At 39.4% G+C, this 23,511-nt stretch overlaps 1 protein-coding gene across 2 annotated transcripts; it reads left to right on the top strand.

Moving 5' to 3' along the window:
- Positions 1-382: 382 nt before the first annotated feature.
- LOC110560700 (3-alpha-hydroxysteroid dehydrogenase) lies at positions 383-22,856 on the top strand. Of its 2 annotated transcripts, XM_060372939.1 has the most exons (10): positions 383-536; positions 3,576-3,743; positions 7,707-7,823; positions 8,934-9,017; positions 9,617-9,694; positions 10,107-10,229; positions 14,141-14,250; positions 14,513-14,678; positions 19,512-19,594; positions 21,499-22,856. In XM_060372939.1, exons 1-10 carry the CDS (start codon positions 453-455, stop codon positions 21,539-21,541), a joined length of 1,056 nt encoding a protein of 351 aa, XP_060228922.1. In that variant the 5' UTR covers positions 383-452; the 3' UTR covers positions 21,542-22,856. The 2 variants fall into 2 exon arrangements, with proteins under 2 accessions (XP_060228922.1, XP_021512382.1); XM_021656707.2 differs by lacking the exon at positions 8,934-9,017.
- The last annotated feature ends 655 nt before the right edge of the window (positions 22,857-23,511 follow it).

The following is a 23,511-nucleotide window of genomic DNA, read 5'->3' on the forward strand; positions in this document are numbered from 1 at the left end:
GGGGCAGTGAGAGAGGCAAGTATGATCATGATACATTGTGTCTGTATGGAAATGTTATAATGAGCATCTTACTGTTTAGAAAGTAAAGAAGAAGAGATACCCTTTTCAAATGAAAACCCAAAGCTCATCAGCTGAAGTTACTTTCTAGGTAACATATGATTGGTTACTATCCATCAGTTTCCCCTTAACAATTTGCAGAAGTAAAGGTAGATTGTAGAATAGAGCTCTTTCTTCTACAAGAAACTCATGGTTTCATTTTCATGGTCTAGTAATTTACTGGGTTCATTTTCATACAATTGCAAGCAGTCTCTCTGCCCTATTGCTTTAAATGGGCTCCTCCCACAAATCATTGTTTAACTTTCCAGGAGTTATTTAATGAGCGGGAACAATTTTGTTGTCATTGACTCTGCAAGCAGAAGACTCAAGACCTGCTTATGTATGAATAACGAGCTATGTATTCTGTACCTCTGCATGTGGCACTAAATGATGGTAACTTCATCCCTGTACTGGGGTTTGGAACCACTGTGCCTGAGAAGGTAACAATTGTGTCTTGGGCTTAAGGCTTTATAAGAGAAGAGCAAGGATGTGTGGAAACTAATGGGGACTTTCAGATTTGCTCCTGTTTGACTCAGACTCACAGGGTCTGCAGATTTGAGCTATCACGGGTAATAGAGAAAGAAGTCTTGTTACTGTTCCTTGGAGACTTCTATGAACAGTACTGTTTATTTGAGGCTCTGTTTATCTTTTAGTTTCAGACTGTTTGGCAATAAATGGAAATCAGCCATCAACGTTATTGCTGTGCTTTGAATGTGATTACAAAGGATTAGTGACAAGTGTTATTTCTATAACTCAAGTAATTACTCTTCTTAGATAGGTATGATCCCGATAAAAAAATGTTTGTGGTGGAATTTACTAGAGTTGTGGCTTATGAAAAATGATGAGCGAATCATATCTTGAGGAGAGGCAGGGTCTGAGTGCCACAGCATGAATTCCAGACCTTTGTTGAAACAGCATTTGTTTCCTGCTTTCACTTTAAAAACATTTACCTATAAGCAAAATACAACACTGTTTTGGGGGTGAATTATTCCTTAAGAAAGCAACTTTAAATCCTTCTCCATGCTATTCACCACATTTGAATCAAAATACTATAGGAAGTTCTCTTGGGAAAACGTTTTTGTTCTGATTTTTGTCCTCTGTTTATTCAGGATAGCACTTAAAGCTTGAGCTACGGTTTTGTCAGAGATACTGTGACCTCTCTTACTTCACAGTATTCATAGTTTTAAAGAGAGATAAGGGGCAAAGACACCTTACCAGTTGTAGTCTCAGTAAATCTGTAAGGGTCAGTACTGCCCAGAGAACAGGGCTGGGATAAAGAGAGGCCAATGGAAAAACTGTTGGAACTGGGAAGATGGCTCAATGTTTAAGAGCACTGGCTACTCTTGCTGAGGGACTAGGTTCAAGTCCTAGCAATCAGATGGTGGCTTACAACTGTCTTTAACATGGTGGTCTAGGAGATCCAACATCCTCTTCTTGCCTCTCTGGGCACCAGACAAAAAGTGATGCATAGACATACATGTAGGCAAAACACGTTAAGATGAAATATTTTTTTAAATAAGAGGAAATAATTTTTTTAAATGGAAAACTGTCAAAGAAGAACATTATAATATTTTAGGTAGACTGAATACATTAGAGAAGTCAAGTCCTGAAAAATTTTGTAGGGTCTTTGATGACTTGAGTTTGATTGATCTCTGGTAGCCACATGGCAGAGGAAGAGAACTGCCTCTCCCAGATCTTTCTCAGACCTCCAGATGTACAACACACACACACACGCACACACACATGCACACGCACATGCACACAGGTACATGTGCATGCACACACACAGTCATAGGTATGTGCACAGATAATAAAGAAATGTGGGTTACATTCGGGTGCCATGATGTTTAACTACAGGATGAGATAAGGATGCCCAGCACAGATGTCCCATCCTGAGATAAGATAGCTTCCCATTCTTGTGTTTCTCTCAAAGCTGTTTCTTTTTTTTTTTGATAGTTTCTTTTTTTTAAAATTTTTTTTTATCAGTTACATTTTATTAACTCTGTATCCCAGCCGTGTCCTGATCCCTCATTCCCTCCCAGTCCCTCCCTCCCTCCCTCATCTCCACCGTGCGCCTTTCCAAGTCCACTGATAGGGGGGACCTCCTCCCCATTCATCTGATCCTGTTTTATCAGGTATCTTCAGGACTGGCTGCAAAGCCCTCCTCTGTGGCCTAACAGGACTGCTCCTCCCTTCGGGGGTGGGGAGACCAAAGAGCCAGTCATTGAGTTCCTGTTAGAAATAGTCCCTGTTCCCCTCACTTTGGGAAACCAATTGGTTACTGAGCTACCACAGGCTACATCTGTCAAAGCTGTTTCTTGAGTGGGAGATTTTATGGTCTGTTTCTGGAGCTGGTGATGTATGTCCTAGTTCTTAGGACTGTTGACTTTTCTTTTAAAGTCAGGACTGATCCTAAAATGGAGATAAATTGGAGTTTATGTTCTCCTTTCAGCAGAATCTTCCATGGGCCTGTAAATCACCAAGCAGGCTAAGACGGTCTAAGACATCAAGCTGCCTCTGCTTCCTCAGCTCTGGAATTACAAGTGTAGACAGCCACACTCAATGTTTTTACATGAGTTCTGAGGATCTACCAAGGCTCTCATCTTGTGCAGCAAGCATTTTACCAACTGCATCATTTGCCCAGTCTTAAAGCACATTTTAATACATATATTTAAATATGGACTATTAAGACCAAGAATAAGATACACCCAAGTGTAGGTATGGGCTTTTCAGGAGAAAGTTACCCTTTATCATCTTTATACTTGCCATATAGACAATGGCTAGTATAAGTTATTATCTTCAAAGTGTGAATAAGAAGCCTAAATGAGTTCATGGAGTGATTTCTAAGGGTATATGGCAGGGTCACAGTTGATAAGGTGAAACTATTTGATGGGGATCCATGAAACAGGACATCTTTACTGTATACAAAGTTAAAAATCTTGTTTGAGATGCTTAGAAAATATGTGGGAAAAAATAATATCCTAAGGTCATATACATGTCAGGACTTAAGCCAATTTTGCTGCCATTTTAACACAATATATTTGAATACGGAAGGGATGCTATTATAGTATAGCCACCACAGCACATGTTGCTGGAATGTTCTGGAATTCTTTTTGATTCTCAGTTGGTAAGAGGCTGACTCCAGGGTGAGAGGCTCATTTTCCTTCCTGTATCCCATCCCCGTAAGTTTGGCTATGTTTCTATACTGTCTTAATTAGGCTTGTGAGTCTTTTGATCAAATCACTGAATGGGGAGATATTATTCAGGACTTCCAATGCAGGTAATACAGTGATTGCTCTAGACTGAGCATGTTTGGGGATATGTCCACCTTAGGACTATTTGAAACAGACCCAGGAAAATTATAATGAACTACACATACATAGCAACTCCAAGACAGGAGAAGTTGACTCATTGGAAAGCGTTGTTTGTGTTTAAAATAGCTTTTATTACACAGAAACTATTTTTGGTTGCTCCTTTAGGTTCCAAAAGATGAAGTTATCAAGGCTACTAAAATAGCTATAGATGCTGGGTTCCGCCATTTTGATTCGGCTTATTTGTACAAAATTGAAGAAGAAGTAGGACAGGCCATTAGAAGCAAGATTACAGATGGCACTGTGAAGCGAGAAGATATATTCTATACTTCAAAGGTATTTTGTATTTGGGATGGTTGTGGGCATATTTAATGTGACTGAGCCTCACAGACAATAAGTGTTTGGATCAATACCTGTTTCATATGTTGTTACTAATTGCTATGACTTTTTAAAATTAATTTGTATTTTTTAATATTAATCACAGGTTATTTGCTTTGTATCCCAGCCGTAGCCCCCTCCCTCATTTCCTCCCAGTCCCAGCCTCCTTCCCTCATCTCCTCTCTGTCACTTTCCAAGTCCACTGCTAGGGGAGGTCTTCCTCCCCTTCCATCTGATCCTAGCTTATCAGGTGTCTTCAGGACTGGCTGCAGTGTCCTCCTCTGTGGCCTAACGAGGCTGTTCCTCCCTCCGGGGGCAGGAGGAGGTAAAGAAATTGCTATGACTTTTATTCACATACATTTGTATATTTGAACTAGAATAAAAAATAGATAAATATGTCTTTGTTACCAGTGGGAAGTAAAAATTTATGACTTTTATGTAAATATACTGTTCTGAATTTCAAGTCAAAGCAGTGTGTGTGGTTCTTCATGCAATGTAGAGTCAGACAGAGCTTGACCATGATGCAACAATGACCACTGCTGAGGAGTTGAAGTAGAGTTTGAGATTCAACAGAACTAGGGGAGTGTAGGTTACACTGTTCCCAAGAGCCTTTATGGGCTTTCTATGAAGTTTTTTTCTAGTTAACTCAGGGAGAGAAACAATGAAAAACAGAGCATTTCCCATCATTATTACCAGATGTGCTCAGAAGACAGAAAGTCTCAGTGACAAATGGGGACTGTTTATACAATGCCCTTGAGCATACTAAATTTCATTGCTGAAGAGGGGAATAAAAAGAGAAAACATTGCCTGAGGCATTTCTTGGACAAGTGGCTTCATTCTTCCCAGGAATGTAAGCAAAGTTCTATGGGGACAGAGTTCACACAACAGGATAGTATATGAACTGGCTACAGGGTATTAAAAGCCATAACTCTAATCTTAAAGAGAACAAGAGAGTTTGTTCTTTAAAAACATAAAATGTTACAAAAAAATTGCTTCCATGTTGGAACATAGAAATTGAGGTAACCTAAATATATGTTCCTAAGCCATGGTTACTCAAAAAGGCTACAGAATAAAGAAAATCATAAATCAATGCATATTTAAAATATATTGGTAGGTACACCAGAGATACAGGTACACTGAGATGGGGGAATGTTTTCTATAGGCCTACCGTGCTATTGATGATATTCTTAGCTTTTGGATTAGTGAATCTAGTAGTTTGCTAAATTAATATATTCTCAAAGGTTTTAATTTATTAGTCACAAGATGTTCTCACAGAGAGGTAGACAAGGAATAGATGTTCCAGAGTTCTAGATCACTAAGATACTTAACTTATGGACCTGCAGAACCTTGGACCTTAGAACTACAGTTTTAAGCAGTGACACAGTCTCTGCAGGCACAGTTTCTTTCCTGCAGTTTTTGTTCACAAAAAAAAGCATGGCTAAAGTATGTTCAGTTAACTTCAGCATACACTAGCATGCTTCCAAAAAGGTTTTCCTGCAACCTTCAGCTATGTATATTGAATGAATTCTAGCTCTTCCCTGTGTACTTGAATGAATGAGTGATTTAGACCAACTTTGTATGTTACTTTGAAAAGTGAACATTTTTATTAGAGAAAACTGCTGTAAAAATATTTAATTTATTTATTCACTTTATATTCCAATTGTAGCCTCATCCCTCCTCTCCTTCTTGTCTTACCCTCCTTTCCTCTTGCTCCCACTGCCCCTCCATTGTTCCTCAGGGAAGGGAGGCTCCACAACACACCCCAGCTCATGAAGTAACATCAGGACAGAGTGTGACCTTCCCTTGTAATCTGGCGAGGCAGTCCCTCCAGGGGAAAGTGATCAAGAAGCAAGCAACAGAGTCCATGTCAGAGACAGCCCCTGATCCCCTTACTAGGTAACCCACATGAAGCCTGAACAGCCTATTGTCTACATCTGTGCAGGGGTCCTAGATACAGTTTATACATGGTCCTTGGTTGATGCTTGAGTCTCCAAAACCCCTCTGGGACCTGATTAGTTGGCTTGTTGGTCTTCTTATGGAGCTTCTGTCACCTCCTGGTTCTTCAATCCATCTCCCCATTTTTCCACAGTGTCCCTATACTTCACCCAATGTTTGGCTGTGAGTCTCAGCATCTGTTTCAATCTGCTGCTGGGTGGAGCCTCTCAGAGGACAACTATGCTAGGCTCCTGTTTGAGAGTATAGTAGAATATCATTAATAGTGTCAGGGTTTAGCTCTCTCCTATGGGGTAGGTCTTAGATCGGGCCAGGTATTAGTTAGATATTCCCTCAATTTCTGCTCCATCTTTATCCTTGCATATCTTGTAGGTAAGTTTTAGGTTGAAGTTCTTGTGGGTGGTTGGTGTTCCCCTCCCTCCACTAGGAGACCTGTCCAGTTAGAAGGTGGCCTCACACGTGATATGTATGCACTCATAAGCAGATTTTAGTAATATAGCGCAGGATAACTATACTACAATTCACAGACCCAAAATAAGGAACAAGGAAGACCCACGAGAGGATGCTTAAATCTCACTCAGAAGGGGAAATAGAATAGAGAGCAGAAGCAGTTGAAGAGAAGGAAGAAGGTATGAGAGGGAGCACAGAGAGAAATGAGGGTGGAGATCAGACCTGGGGAGAGCAGGGAGTGGGAGGACAGAGGGCCTGTGGAGGGAAGAGAAACCGAGGGGAGAGGCTTTTCTGTGACTAAGACAGGGTAGGCTTCTGGGAGGAGATGGGGGTGACTGTAGCTGAGACTTATGGAAGCAGGGGTCATGGAGACTGACGAGGACAACTTTTTCTCTTGAACATTTCATGACATGTTCAATAGATAAACTGCTAACTACCAAATACATAATGATGTCTAAATGACACAGCTCAGTGGTAGGACATTGGACTACACACACAATGAAGTTTATATGTGAAAAACCAATGAGAAGAAAGAAATGCGGAGAGTGTGTTTCTAAATGCAGAAAAATGACTTTGTGTTAGATAAAGCAACCCAGTTAAAGCAGATGAACTCTTGAGTTTAAAGTTTCTTTTTTAAAAAAAAAAACATTATTTTTATATTAATTAGTTTATTCACTTTGTATCCTAGCTGTAGCCCGCTCCCTAAATTCCTCTCAATCCCACCTTCCCTCTCCCAATCCCACTACCCCTCTCTAATCTCCCATTCCCCTCTCTAAGTCCACTGATAAGGGATGTCCTCCTCCCCTTTCATTTGACCCTAGCCTATCAGGTCTCATCAGGAATGGTTGCATTGTCTTCCTCTCTGGCCTGGCAAGGCTGCTCCCCCTTCAGGGAGAGGCGATCAAAGAGCCAGCCACTGAGTTCATGTCAGAGACAGTCCCTGTTCCTCTTACTAGAGAACCACCTTGGATACTGAGCTGTCAACTGAGGAACAGATACAGAAATTAGGGTGCATTTACACAGTAGAATACTACTTAGCAATTAAAAACAAGGAAAACATGAAATTTGCAGGCAAATGGTGGGATATAGAAAAGATCATCCTGAATGAGATATCCCAGAAGCAGAAAGACACACATGGTATATACTCACTTATAAATGGATATTATTAGACATATAATATAGGATAAACATACTGAAAACTGTACACCTAAAGAAGCTAAGCAAGAAGGAGCATCCTGGGTAAGATGATCAATCCTCACTCAGAAAGACAAACAGTATGGACATTGGAAGAAGGAGAAAACAGGAAACAGGACAGGAGCCTACCACAGATGGCCTTTGAAAGACTCTACCCATCAAGGTATCAAAACAGATAGAGTCTCTATGTGTTGCCATGGCTGTCCTGGAACTCACTCTGGCCTCGAACTTACAGAGATCTGCCTGCCTCTGTCTCCTGACGGCTGGAACAAAAAGCATGTACTACCACAATCTGGTTAAAGTTTCATTCTTTAACTTTGGCAGCTTTGGAGCACTTTCCATCGACCCGAATTGGTCCGAACTTGCTTGGAAATGACACTGAAGAAAACACAATTGGACTATGTTGATCTTTATATTATTCATTTCCCAATGTCTCTGCAGGTGAGCAATTTCTGTGTTTAAAATTCTTTCACTAGTCATGCTAGTATAACAGTTAAATGGTAATTTAAGATTTATATTCTTGAGTAAATGTATGGATTATCATTCTGATGAAAATTCTAAACAATAATCCCTAAGTCCCATTTCATACAGTTATTTTTGAAACCTTGAAGCTGTACTTCCTGCCTGTGAAAGAAAATAATTTAGCTGTCTTCTGCATTAGAAAGTTGGAAAAAGCCCAATAGCTACATTCAAGACATCATTCTGGTTTGGTTCCTGATTTGTTTGTTTGTTGTTTGTTTGCTTGCTTTCTGGTGTGCGTATGTTTCTGCAGATGCAAATATTTGTGGTTGTACTTTGCATGTGTATGCTTATGCATACGAAGGACAGAGCACAGCCACTTGTGTTTTTTAAATACCATCCACAACTTATTTGAGACAAGGTCTGAATAGGCTAGTCTGACTAACCAAGCCATCTGACTCCATCTTCCCAGTCCTAAGATTGCAAATGAATACCACAACAGCTGACTTTAAATTTTGTTTTGCTTGTGGTTTTACGTAAATTCCGGAGGTTAAACTCAGGCCTGTAAGCTTTCCAGTAACATGCTTTACCCACTGGGACATCTCCCTTAGTCTTCTGAAGGTGTTTACATGTAGTTGTGGAGATTAATAAAACCAGTATAATATGCTTCACAATGAGATTACATCGTCTCTTGTATTTGTACTCTGAAAGCAGAACTGGTGGTCCTCACCCTAAGTGGGTGTCCTAGTTAGCTTTATCTATCAATTTGACAGGGCCCCAAGTCATTTAAGGAAGTCTCAGTTGGGGAATTGCTCACATTGGATTTGCCTGAGACTACGTCTTTGAGAAATTTTCTTGATTATGGATTGATGTGTGAGGACCCATCCCAGTGTGGGAAGTGTCATTCCTCTCTACAGGTGGTTCTGGCCTGTAGAAGGAAGCTAGTTGATGACTGAGGGAGGGAGTGAATCATAAGCAGCTTTCCTCCATGTCTTCTGCTTTTGTTTCTTTTTGAATTCCTGCCCTGACTTCCCTCAATGATGGATTGTGGTCTGGAAGTATAAGATATTAAATGAACCCCTTCCTCTCCAGTCATTTTTAGTTATGATGCTTATTACAGAGAAGGAAAACAAACTAGAACATGTGGTTCTCAAACTACTGACCGTTGGAGATTTGGCGAGTATTATTTCTTTTGATAGTTTCATGGTGGGGTTTTAATAACTGTGCTATGCAAAATCCTTGCTATAAAATTATCAAACCTTAAGCTAGGTTGTGCAATGGAGGCTATTATGTTGCATAACTAGGAACTCCAAGCCATTTAATGGCATGAAGTACCATCAGCTTCAGAAATATTTTCTTCATCCCTTATCTCTATATCATATTTGTTTATTTTGGGGCTATTGTTTGCTATTGGTAGAAAATATGGTCTTGTGGCAATTGAGGATTCATGGTTGATATAACTTGAGAACTCTTCTGGCTTTCTAGTACCCACATTAATCCTGATAAGGAAGCCTGATTGATGGGCCAGTTTAACTGTGCATGCCCTTACACAATCATATGCCCACAGAGATAACTGTTTTGCTCAAAGCATAAATATTATTGTCAGATATAAAGATCAGAGAATTACCAATCTTTAAATAGCCCCTTGTCACTCCAAATGCAAAGGACCTAAAACAATATCCTGCTTATGTAGGAAGGCTCTGAAGGACTTGGCAAGGTGATTAAATGTGGTAACGTGACTTGAGTGAAGCCTAAAATGAATAATTCTGTTTCAGCCTGGAGACGAATTCTTTCCACAAGACGAGCATGGGAAAGTGTTGGCTGATACAGTGGATCTCTGTGACACATGGGAGGTGAGTTCTTGCAGGAAAGAGCACAGAAGGGGTCATTGGGAGAGGGTGAGTCAGGTATGACCTCTGCCTGTGAGGGTGAAACATAAACAGCTTGATCTAGAATTCTGTAACTTGCACAGGTGTTGTTTTGATGGAGATGCTGGAGGGATTCGTTGTTGGAAAACAATGGGAATAGAGAAGAACTGGGGGCAGTGAGGTTAGGAATATCTTTTCAACCAAATGCTGTAATATCACCTATTTCTTAAGGACACTTTTTTTTTTCTTTTACTTCCTCTGCCCTTTATTTTCTCCACAATTCTTCATTTCTAGACAGAGCCGGTAGTTCCTTCAGTATTTCTTGAAAACATCTCTTTTAACACTACTTCTTGGAACAACTGCACATTTTACTCTTCACTATCCTTTTTTTCAACAGGCCATGGAGAAATGTAAAGATGCAGGATTGGCCAAGTCCATTGGGGTGTCCAACTTTAACCGCAGGCAGCTGGAGATGATCCTAAATAAGCCAGGGCTCAAGTACAAGCCTGTGTGCAACCAAGTAAGCCCTTTTCACCTTTTTTATGCCTAAATTGTTCTTCCAGTACTGCTGTCTCACATCCATTGTTGTTTAGTCCTGTCAATTTTTTTCAATTTATCTTTTTTAATTTTTAAAATATTAGTTACAGTTTATTAACTTTGTATCCCAGCTATAGCCTGCTCCCTCATTCTCTACCAATCCCACCCTCCCTCCTTTATCTCTTCCCTGCCCCTTTCCAAGTCCACAGATAGAGGAGGTCTCCTCCCCTTCCATCTGACCCTAGCTTATCAGGTTTCTTCAGGACTGGCTGCAGTGTCTACCTCTGTGGCCTAGCAAGGCTGTTCCTCCCTTGGCGGGTGGAGAGGGGAAGGGGCAAAGAGCCAGCCATTGAGTTCATGTCAGAAATATTCCCTGTTCCCCTTACTAGGGAACCCACTAGGATACTGAGCTACCATGGGCTACATCTGAGCAGGAGTGAGGTGTCCCAGAAACAGAAAGACACATGGTATATATTCACTTATAAGTGGGTACTAGACTTATAAGATAGGATAAACATACTAAAATCTGTACACCTAAAGAAGTTAAACAAGAAGGAGGACCCGGGGTAAGATGATCAATCCTCACTTAGGAAGACAAATAGGTCTGTTCCCCATTTTTTAATTGGATTACTTGATTTGTTGCTTTTCAACTTCTTTAGTTCTTTATATATACTGGATATTAGCCCTCTGTCAGATAAAGGGTTGGTGAAGATTCTTTCCCAATCTGTAGGCATTCGTTTTGTTTTGATGACAGTGTCCTTTGCTTTACAGAAGCTTTTCAGTTTCATGAGGTCTCATTTATTGATTGTTGCTCTTAGAGCCTGTGCTATTGGTGTTCTGTTCAGGAAGTTGTCCTCCTGTACCAATGAGTTCAAGACTCTTCTCCACTTTTTATTCTAAGTGGTTTAGTGTGTCTGGTTTTATGTTGAGGTCTTTGATCCACTTGGACTTTAGTTTTGTGCAGGGGGAACAGAGCTAAACAGAGAATTCTCAATAGAAGAATATTGAATGGCAGAGAAACACTTAAAGAAACACTCATCATCATTAGCCATCAGGGAAATGCAAACCAAAACGACCCTGAGATTTCACCTTACATCCAATGGCCAAGATGAAAAACTCCACTGCTGGTGGGAATGTAAACTTGTACAACCACTCTGGAAAACAATCTGGCACTTTCTCAGACAACTAGGAATAATGCTTCCTCAAGATCCAGCTATACCACTTCTAGGTATATATCCGAAAGGGGCTCAAGTACACAATAAGGACATTTGCTCAACCATGTTTTGTAGCAGCTTTATTTGTAATAAATAGCCAGAAGCTGGTAACAACCCAGATGCCCCTCAATTGAAGAATGGATACAGAAATTGTGGTACATCTACATAATGGAATATTACTAAGTGATAAAAAGCAAGGAAATCATGAAATTTGCAGGTAAATGGTGGGAACTGGAAAAGATCATCCTGAGTGAGTTATCCAAGAAGCAGAAAGACACACAAGGTATATAATCACTCACATAGACATATAATATAGGATAAACCTACTAAAATCTGTACACCTAAAGAAACTAATCAAGAGGGAGGACTCTGGCTCAATTCCCATCCGGAAAGGCAAAGAGGATAGACATCAGAAGAAGAAAACAGGAAACAAGTTAGGAGCCTGCCACAGAGGGCCTCTGAAAGGCTCTGCCCTGCAGACTATCAATCAGATCCTGAGACTTAGTATGGCCAACTGTTGGGCAGAGTGCATGAAATTTTATGAAAGAAGTGGGAAATAGTAAGATCTTGAAAGGACAGAAGCACCAAAAGGAGAGCAACAGAACCAAAAATCTGAGCACAGGGGTCTTTCCTGAGACTTATATTCCAAACAAGTAACATGCATGGAGATAACCCAGAACCCCTGCACAGATGTAACTCATGGCAGTTCAGTGTCCATATGGGTTCCATAATAATGGGAACAGGGACTGCCTCTGACATGAACTGATTGTCCTGCTCTTTGATCACCTCACTCTGATGGGGGAACAGCCTTACTAGGCCACAGAGGAAGACAATGCAGCCACTCCTGATGAGATCTGATAGACTAGGATCAGAAGGAAGGGGAGGAAGACCTCCCTTATCAGCAGAGTTGGGGAGGGGCATGTGTGGAGAAGGGGGAGGGAAGGTAAGATTGGGAGGGGAGGAGGAAAGGGTTTATGGGGGGATACAAAGTGAATAAAGTGTATTTAACAAAAATTTATATATATATGAAAGACAAATGGGATCGACATTGGAAGTAGGAGAAAGCAAGTAACAGGACAGGAGCCTACCACACAGGGCCTCTGAAAGACTCTGCCTAGTAATGTATCAAAGCAGATGCTGAGACTCATAACCAAACCTTGGGCAGAGTGCAGGGAATCATATGAAAGAAGAGGGAGTTAGTATGACCTGGAGAGGACAGGAGCTCCACAAGGACCTAATATATTTGGGCACAGGGTCTTTTATGAGACTGTAAGTCCAACCAAGGACCATGTATGTGTATAACCTAGAATCCTGTTCATTTTACCCTCATGGGCCAGCAATTCTAAGAGTGGAATCTCTCTTAGAGGATATAGAAGTTCTTCATTACAACTCTGCTTGAGGAACCAGTGGAACAGTTGAGGCTATCATAGCGCTATTTGGATATAAGAAGTAGAACTGGGAAAAGCTATCAAAGAAGATAGCAGTTGTAGTGTGACCTCTGAGAAGAAATTGCATTTCTTCTCCATCTGTGAGAAGAGACTGGATAAAGAAAGATGCTGTGGAGGGAACTGTACAGGAAGAAAGTCCTGGAAAGACAGTATGGGCTACAAGCAATGATGGAGTCCAAGTGAAAGGTCAATGGTGCAAACATGAATGGCTGTGCCCTCCGTTCCAACACATCTAATTTTAGGGTTATCAACCATCATCACAGGTACATGGAAATTATCTGAAAACTATCAAATTCATCAAGATTTGTGAGATATCATGTCTGGTTATGATGAAATCATGGCAGTTTTGGGCACTGCATTTTGAGCTGACTTTATGACTAACGACATACATCATAGTCTATTCCTTCCTGCTTTCTAACAGCAAATCAATGGTTGAAACACACACACACACACACACACACACACACACACACACACACAAACAGACACACCAGCACATATATGGAGGTCAGAGAATTGTAGGAATTGGTTGGCTTTCTCTTTCCACCATGTGGGTCACAGAGATTGAAATCAGGTTGTCAGGTTTGGTGGTGAGTGCTTTAACTTGCTAAGCCATTTCACCAGCCCCTCTTTTCTTACATGATATTTTGCTATAAATAACTTTTTACATATCAAGGCAAAACTCACTTTTATATAAGATAATGTAAACATTAGTAGCTTGCCTTTGAATTCTGATGTTCTGACTAAAGTTCACAGTGAAAATCAGCATGCGCAAATGGATGTTTACCCTCTCTCTTTTCTCTGGATTATGATGGACTTATAAATTTCTTACATTAATATGGATCCTATGAAATTGGTGATTTTGTCTTCACACACGCCATCATGAGCCTTTGGCTAAAATCTGCTTCTACTGTGATTTAGTATCCAAGTTTGTAAAGATCCTTTTCCCGTTCCTTGTCTGGAAACTGCCGAACCCTCTGTGTATTGTAAAACACTATTTGGTGTCCAAGAACTGGCACATAGAATTATTTCTTTTCAGATATATATCTTAAAAAAACTTTCTATAAGAAGGTGCTATTAAATTATTTTGTTAAAATGATTAGTGATTGATAATTAATTTTTTTCACTTCATGTTTTCACATTATACTTTCTAAAAATTCAAGTTTTTTCATTTTGATGTCTTCCTTTCATACTAATACAAAACTTCATATAATCTGATTGTATTGTCTCAGGTTGAATGCCATCTTTATCTCAACCAGAGCAAAATGCTGGACTATTGTAAGTCAAAAGACATCACTCTTGTTGCCTACTGCACATTAGGAAGTTCACGAGACAAAAAATGGTAGGTAACAAAGACAACAGTGTATCTTAAACATCATTGTTGAAATATATTTAGTTCTGTGGCAATTTTTTATATATAATTCTCAACTGAGTTAGAGTGGTTGGCATTTATATTTCTGAGAAGATCTGAGATGATATTGACTTTACTGGCCCAGGGAGAACAATTTTATATCTATTTCTGGAAGATATACCAGTTTTGTAAGCCTCCTAACACAAAGGTAAGTTGAACTTCAGGAGTCGAGCATTTTTGTCTTCTTTTCCAGGGTGGACCAGAACAGTCCAGTTCTCTTAGAAGATCCAGTTCTTTGTGCCATGGCCAAAAAGTACAAGAAAACACCAGCCCTGATTGCCCTTCGTTACCTTTTGCAGCGTGGGATTGTGGTTCTGGCCAGGAGTTTCAATGAGAAGCGGATCAAAGAGAACATGCAGGTAATGAAAGGGCTGTAGGCTTTGAAGCATCTGTGAAATATCCTGTCTTAGGGTTCCTATTACTGTCATGAACCATCATGACGAAAAGCAATTTGTGGAGGAAATGGTTTATTTGTCTTATACTTCCACATCACAGTTCACCATCAAAGAAAGTCAGGACAGGAACTCAAACAGGGCAGGAACCTGGAGGCAGGAGCTGATCAAGAGGTCATAGGGAAACACTGCTTACTGGTTTGCTCCTTATGGCTGGCTCAGCCTGCTTTCTTATAGAACCTAGGACTACCCGCCTAGGGATAGCTTCATTAACAATGGGCTAGGCCTTCTCCCACCAATCACTCATTAAGAAAATACATTACATCTGGATCTTATGAAGGTATTTTTTTGATTGAAGTTCTCTCTTTTCAGATAACTCTAGCTTGTGTCAAATTGGCATAAGACTAGCTTGTGCATATCCTTATCATGGATCATTTGTGATCTCTCAGAATACTTCTATGCCTATTTAACCTCTTTTAAAATTCTTATAAGTAGATATTAGTCATATAATATAGGATAAACATACTAAAATCTATACTAAACAAGAAAGAGGACCCTAGGGAAGTTGTGCAATCCTCACTCAGAAAGCAAATGGGATTGACATCTGAAGTGGGAGAACACAGGCAACAGGACAGGAGCCTACCACAAAGGGCCTCTGACAGACTCTACCCAGCAGGATATCAAAGCAGATGCTGAGACTCAAAGCCAAACTTTAGGCAGAGTGCAGGGAATCTTATGAATGAAGGTGAAGAGGAAAGAACTGAAGGGGAGAGGAGCTCCACAAGGAGAGCAACAGACCTAAAAAAATCTTGGCCCAGGGATCTTTGCAAAGACCAATACTCCAACCAAGGATCATGCATGGAGATAACTTAGACTCCTTGCTGAGATGCAGCACATGGCAGCTCAGTGTCCAAGGGGGACCCATAGTAATAGGAACAGGGACTGTCAATGACATGAACTCAGTGGCTAGCTCTTTGATCACCTCCCCCTGGAGTGTGCAGCTGTATCAGGCCACAGAGGAAGACAATGTAACCAGTCCTGATAAGACCTGATAGGCTGGGGTCAGATAGCAGGGAGGAGGATCTCTCCTATTAGTGGACTGGGGGAGGGGCATGGGTGGAGAAGAGGGAGGGAGGATGGGGTTGGGAGAAGACTAAGGGAGAAGGCTACAGCTGGGATGCAAAATGAATAAATTGTGATAATCAAAAATTATATTTATGTATGCATGCATGTGGTGTGTGTGTGTCTGTGTTTGTGTTCAAGTGCCATGATGGAGGTCAGGTGACAGCTTTTCAGGGGGGTCAGCTTTTCTTTCAACAATGGATTCCAGGAATTGAATTCTGGTCTTTAGGCCTGTGCCACAAGTGCTTTTGCTTGCTGTGCCATTTTGCTAGTTTGGACTGAGTTTTCTCCTATCTTTGTTGTCCACTCTTGCATTTGCAGGAGAGTGAAACTTCTCTGTTGATTGGGATGTTGTCTGTACTGTGTTTGCTCTCCTTCATATAGTTTTATTTTATTTTATTTTGGTTTTGTTTTTTTTTTGTTATTTTTTAAAATTTTTTTATTAATTACACTTTATTCATTTTGTATCCCCCCATAAGCCCCTCCCTCCTCCCCTCCCGATCCCACCCTCCCTCCCCTTTCTGCATGCATGCCACTCCCCAAGTCCACTGATAGGGGAGGTTCTCCTCTCCTTTCTGATCTTAGTCTATCAGTTCTCATCAAAAGTGGCTGCATTGTCCTCTACTGTGGCCTGGTAAGGCTGCTCCCCCCTCAGGGGGAGGTGATCAAAGAGCAGGCCAATCAGATTATGTCAGAGATAGTCCCTCTTCCCATTACTATGTAACCCACTTGGACACTCAACTGCCATGGGCTACATCTGTGCAGGGGTTCTAGGTTATCTCCATGCATAGTCCTTGGTTGGAGTATGAGTCTCTGGGAAGTTCCCTGTGTTCAAATTTTCTTGTTCTGTTGCTCTCCTTGTGGAGACCCTGTCCTCTCCAGCTCTTACTATTTCTCACTTCTTATATAAAATTCCATTCACTCTGCCCAACAGTTGGCCATCAGGCTCAGCATCTACTTTGATAGTCTTCAGGGCAGAGGCTTTCAGAGGCCCTCTGTGGTAGGTTCCTAGTTTGTTTCCTGTTTTCTTCTTCTGGCTTTCAGAGGCCCTTTGTAGAAGGTTCCTAGGTTGTTTCCTGTTTTCTTCTTCTTCTGATGTCCATCCTCTTTGCCTTTCAGGATGGGGATTGAGCATTTTAGTTAGTGTCCTCTCTCTTGCTTAGTTTCTTTAGATGCACAGGTTTTAGTGGGTTTGTCCTATGTTGTATGTCTATATGAGTGAGTATATACCGTGTGTGTTTTTTTGCTTCTGGGACAACTCACTCAGGATGATCCTTTCCAGATCCCACCATTTACCTGCAAATTTCATGATTTCCTTATTTTTCATTGCTGAGTAATATTCCATTGTATAGATGTACCACTTTTTCTGCATCCATTCTTCAGTTGAGGGGCATTGGGTTGTTTCCAGCTTCTGGCTATTACAAATAAAGCTGCTACAAACATGGTTGAGCAAATGTCCTTATTGTGTATTCGATCCTTTTTTTGATATATGCCCAGGAGTGGTATGGCTGGATCTTGGGGAAGCACTATTCCTAGTTGTCTGAGAAAGCGCCAGATTGATTTCCAGAGTGGTTGTACAAGTTTACATTCCCACCAGCAGTGGAGAAAGGTTCCCCTTTCTCCACAACCTCTCCAGCATGTGTTGTCACTTGAGTTTTTGATCTTGGCCATTCTCATGGGTGTAAGGTGAAATCTCAGGGTTGTTTTGATTTGCATTTCCCTAATGGCTAATGAGGATGAGCATTTCTTTAAGTGCTTCTCTGCCATTTGAAATTCCTCTACAGAGAATTCTCTGTTTAGCTCTGTTCCCCATTTTTTAAGTGGATTACTTGGTTTGCTGCTTTTCAGCTTCTTTAGTTCTTTATATATACTGGATATGAGTCCTCTATCAGATAAAGGGTTGGTGAAGATTCTTTCCCAATCTGTAGGCAGTCGCTTTGTTTTGATGATGGTGTCCTTTGCTTTGCAGAAGCTTTTCAGTTTCATGAGGTCCCATTTATTGATTGTTGCTCTTAGAGCCTGTGCTGTTGGTGTTCTGTTCAGGAAGTTTTCTCCTGTACTAATGAGTTCTAGGGTCTTCCCCACATTGTTTTCTAGCCTATTTAATGTGTCTGGTTTTATGTTGAGGTCTTTGATCCACTTGGACTTCAGTTTTGTGCAGGGTGATAAGTATGGATCTATTTTCATTTTTTACATGTAGACATCCAGTTGGACCAGCACCATTTGTTGAAGATGCTATCTTTTTTCCATTGTATGGTTTTGGCGTCTTTGTCAAAGATCAGGTGTCCATAAGTTTGTATATAGTTTTATTTTTATTCTTTAGATAACTAGCTTAGGCTTCATCTCATTACACGCACAGTTCTTGTGGCGTGGAGTATTCTAGAGATGCCTGCGATTTTATTTCATATGTAGGGTTACTTGAAACAATCTCCGTGTGTGTGCTTTGTTCTCTCTCTCAGTGTGTGTGTGTGTGTGTGTGTGTGTGTGTGTGTGCATGTGTACATGATATGGTGTGTGTCTGGATGTCAGACAACCTTGTGTGTCAGTTTTCACTTCTCACCTTGTAAAGTGAAAGCCTATTTCCTTTATATTGAATATCAGGTGAGAAAGAAATAAACCCAAGTTCTTATATAAGACAGTGAAACACACAAGTACAAACCAAGGAAAAACTTTTAAAACTAAATTTTAACAATAGGGTTTAAAGATGTATGTATGTATGTTTAAGGTGTATGGGCAGAAACTCCTCTACCTCATTGGTAAATACAGTGAGAAAATAAAGACTTGTACAGAGTCCCTCTTGTACGTGGATGACATCAGGTTGACTGGATGTCCTAGTTAGATCTCTGTTGCTGTCATGAAACCATGACAAAATGCAACTTGGGAGAGGAAAGGGTTTCTTTGGCTTACACGACTACATAATAGTCTGCTATTACATTTAATAGTTTTATCAGCTGTTCAGATACTATTTTTCTCTTGTCTTTCAACATGCTTTACAGTAGTATTATGGATTCATAAAATCATTAGTATGCATATGTTGAGAACTAGTGATGATAAATTTTATGTTTAATCTATCTAAATTAGATAAGTGCTTTTGAAGTCAGTTCCAATGCTCTTTGCTGATGACTTAATTAGCATTTGACAATTTATGCATTAAACTATATAAAACTAATTTTCTTATTGTGTTTACTAATATAATATAGGACTCTCTATCTATATATCTTACTAAACTCTATTGTTTTTTTAATTTCAGTTTATTTACTTTATATCCCAAAGGTGCCTCTCCCTCCTCTCCTCTCAACACCTCCCTTCCCTCCTTCTACCATCCTTTCTCCTTTCCCCCAGAAAAGGGGAACTAAACTCTATTATTAAAGTTCAGTTTTCAAAGTTTTTATTTTTTTCCCATATTCTGTTTATTAGTTTCAATAACACCATCTTTGTTTGTTTCCTCGTTTTTCCATAGTTCGTAGCTGTGTGGTTTTATATAATCTTTTATGTAAGAACATGGGTTTATTTCTTTTCCACATGTTATTTCTGAATAATTTGAATGCTTTACTTGATATTTTTAAGAGAATTGGGACATATCTCCTGTGTTTTTGATGTTGCCTTTTGAGTTTACTTGGGTTTCCTAGACTGGCAATATGTAATACAAAAGTAATAAAATTTTTATTTCTCTGATAGGTTTTTGAATTCCAGTTGGCTTCAGAGGACATGAAAGTCCTAGATGGCTTAGACAGAAATTTAAGATACAATACTGCATTTTTGTAAGTAACTTTGGTCAATACATGGCTTCAGTTGGTTTTCTAGGTAGGAATGTAATGTGTTAAAAGTTATCTCAATATGCAGAAGACAAAGGAGAGTGTGAGTTAGGGATGAGCTGCTTTTGGCTGTCTTCCGAACTTTATTCCCTGGTGGAGCCAGGGTCAACTTGACTCACATGTGCCCCTCTGCATGTTTCAAGCCACTGAACTTTCTAGATAATACAATGCCTTTGTTGAAACTTAACCTCTGTGTAGGCTTCTGTCTTCTATGGCTATGACATGAAACATAGACTGTGATATAGCTGTTTCTGTAAATAAGCTTAGGACATCTGCCCACATAGCTCAGATTTTATTTTTAAACTAGATCAAAGTTATTTTTTTCAACACCTTGGTCCTAGTTAGACTGTCTTATCTATTTCATATGGAATTGTTGATTATGCCTTATCAATCTGATGTTTTTCATAGATTCAAGTCTCTCAATGCTTTTTACTGCAAATTTTTTCAGCACTCAAATGCTACATTTGTATAAAAACCAGTTAGACTTTGTGAGATGAATAGAAACTATTGTTTTACATTTTTCAGAAATATAGAGATTTCAGTGCAAAGGACAGAGACATCTTAGCTTAATGAAATTAGAAACTGAAAGAAGATCTTAGAGACATTCCCATTGTTGGAAGCAATTTAAAGCCAACAAATGGTCTCTTCTTTTCCTTCTTACTGTAAGGTTTTGGAAACTGAGAAAAGACATATCTTTTAAATGAGAGTAGGCAGGGTGTGTATTTCTTCTGATATGGTAATTTAAACTCACAATAGAAATAATGGAATGGGACTTGAAATGAGAGTAGCCTGAAGAAAATTTATATGTGCTCAAAAAAGAATTTTTTTTTTATTTTATAAGAAAATTTACATGTGCTCAAAAACAGCAGGTAACACATTAATAATCTTTTTATTACTATAGGGGAAAGTTAAGAATTAATTAGGGACAATAATGCAAAAATGAGAGTGCGGCAAGTGGAGAAGAATTATTCCTATCTTGTAAATGTATAACTGTAAAGAATGATCTTTGTCAGTTATATTTTGTGTCACTAGTAAAGTATGAACATCACCAAATAACAAAATATGCTTCTAGAATAGGGAACTCAAATATTTAAAATGGACATGGTGGTATACAACCAAATCCCAAACACTGGGAGGTGGACACAGGAGTGTCATAAGTTCAGAATCATGGTCAGCTATATGGTGAGTTTGAGGCCAGCCTGGGTTATGTGAGATCCTGTTTAAAAAATTAAAAATTTTTCCATCTATATACTTAATATATTAAATACCCATATAAGTTAGGGTTGCTATTGCTTTGAAGAAACAGCATGATCAAAGCAACTTGGGGATGAAAGGGTTTATTTCACTCACAGTTCCATATGAGTTTGTTATCAAAAGCAGTGAACTCAAGCCACACAGGAACCTGGAGGCAGGAGCTGATGCAGAGGCCATGGGGGAGTGCTGTTTACTGTCTTGGTCCTCATGGCTTACTCAGGAAGCTTTCTTATAGAACCCAGGACCACCAGCCCAGGGGTGGCCGCACCCAAAGTTGCCTAGGCCTTCAATATCAATCACTAATTAATGCCTTTCAGGCTTGCCTGCAACTGGATCTAATGGAGGCCTTTTCTCAGCCGCAGCTCTCTCCTCTCAGCTTACTGTAGCTTGAATTACTGTTAAGTTGAATTAAGACTAGCCAGTAGAGTAAGGGAACATTGTAGTTGGACTGATTAGAAAAAAGAAAGCAAAGTTGTTAGCAGTAACTAGTACACCTTGAACTAGCCTTTAGTACTGACTAACATTTGGACTTATCTTTTTTTAAAACAAGGAGGAATCAATTTCTTATACTAAGCCTCCTTTTTTTCATATTGTAGCTTTGGTGAACATCCCAATCAGCCATTTACTGATGAATATTAGTATGGAGGCCTTTGTCAGAATTCCTACAAGATCTGTGTATGCATCATGCTATGAGAGATATCTTGGTTAATGTTGATTGAACACACCCCTTCTCATCAGGACACCTTGTCTGTCAATTCAAAATCAGCTGGAGCTAAGTGCCCAGAACCATGAGGGAAGTCATATTTTTGTCACAGTCTGAAATAGAACATCAAATTGTTTTTCCTGAAGAGTCTTGTGTTTTTAAACATTCGTTCATTTTTATTTTACATATCTGAGTGTTCTCCTTGCATGTATGTGTACCTTATGAACGCCTGTGTCCATACAAGGAAGAAGAGGGTGACAGGTCACCTGGGACTGGAATTACAATAGTTGTAAATCACAGTGTGGATGCTGGAAGTCAAACCTGAGTCTTCTGTAAGAGTAGTAAGTGCCTTTAAACACTGAACCATTTCACTAGGTCCTACCCTAAATGTTCTTGCCTGCTACTATTTCTGTGATTTCAATGTTTTCTTTCCTTCTGACACTAACTTGACTTGCCCGGAAGTCTTGGGCATGAAGTGGAATTGAAGACAATCTTTTAATAGATAATTTCTTTTTTTGGTGGGAGTTGGAAGAATTTTCAACATTTAGGAAATTAACAATTACAGGTTATTGATAGGTCAATATTCCTCTGCTCTTTTGAGGAAGAAGGAAATGCTCTACAGTTATTCCATTACTCTTAGTTTGGAGTTATAGCACATGTGTCAGGGGTGACCAAGAAACCTAGGGTTCTCTCCAACAGACCAAAGAAAAAAACTCCAAGAGCCTGGAGAGTAATATCTCCTTGTGGGAAGGTTGGGAGGTTGGTAAAAAGAGAACTAATTTAAAAGAATAATTATAAAACACATGTGGAGAGATAGAGAAGAAACCTGAGCATGTCTCTGCTTGGGAAATATAAATATATATTTGGTAATTACGTGTTACAGGTAAAAGGAAATACTACATAGATTTTTTTGAGACAGTTTCTCATTATATAGCTCTGACTGCCATGACACTTGCTATGTAGACCAGGTGGTCCTGGAACTCATATATCAACCTACTCCACCTCCAGAGTGCTGGGATTAAAGCATTGTACCTATATCTGTATTATTCTACAATACCTATATATTTAAAGACTCTTACAGAAAAGAGAAAATTATCAAATGCAATAAAATTACTAGCTACTTATTAATAATTCTTACAAAATATGAATCAGTAACACAATAAAATTCTAGTAAATCTATTGAAATGTGCTGATACAATAAAATTGTCATGTTCTTATTAATAAATGGAATAAAATATGTGAATATTATAATGGCAAATGTGAAATTTCTTGAAATGTAAGATAAAAACTAGCTATTTATATCATGATCACAGACTCAATGTCAATGTGGTCAATGAATCAGTTCTAAAACAACCAAAGTTTCCAATGTAATATCAAACACATACTTAAACTTATTCTTCTGTAGATGTTGATATGGTGGTTGATTAAAAAATTTACATGATAAATTACTAAATCAAAATAAAATTTCCTTTAAATAAAAGAGGATGTAGAGAGAAGTTTCTATTCTATATAACAAGGCTGACTTTGAACATTATAAAATGTGTACAGAAATTAAATACATTAGGGCTCATTCAAAAAAAAATGCTTGCCATGAAAACCTGAGTTTGACCTTGGAACTCACATTAAAAAAGCCAAATATAGTAACACACTTGTAAATTTAATGTTGGTGAGGCAGAGACAGGTGTATCCAGGGCTTTGTAGCCTACCTGGTGGTTTTTAGAGCAGTGAGAAACCATGTCAATGAAAAAACGAAAATGAAAACAAAACTCCTCTGTGGCCTAACAGTACTGCTCCTCCCTTGGGAGGTGGGGAGGTCAAAGAACCAGTCATTGAGTTCCTGTTAGAAATAGTCCTTGTTCCCCTAGCAGTGTTCCAAAGTAGATACTAAGACTCATAGCCAAACCTT

The sequence above is a fragment of the Meriones unguiculatus genome, chromosome 19, assembly GCF_030254825.1.
Source record: "Meriones unguiculatus strain TT.TT164.6M chromosome 19, Bangor_MerUng_6.1, whole genome shotgun sequence".
Classification (NCBI taxonomy): domain Eukaryota; kingdom Metazoa; phylum Chordata; class Mammalia; order Rodentia; family Muridae; genus Meriones; species Meriones unguiculatus.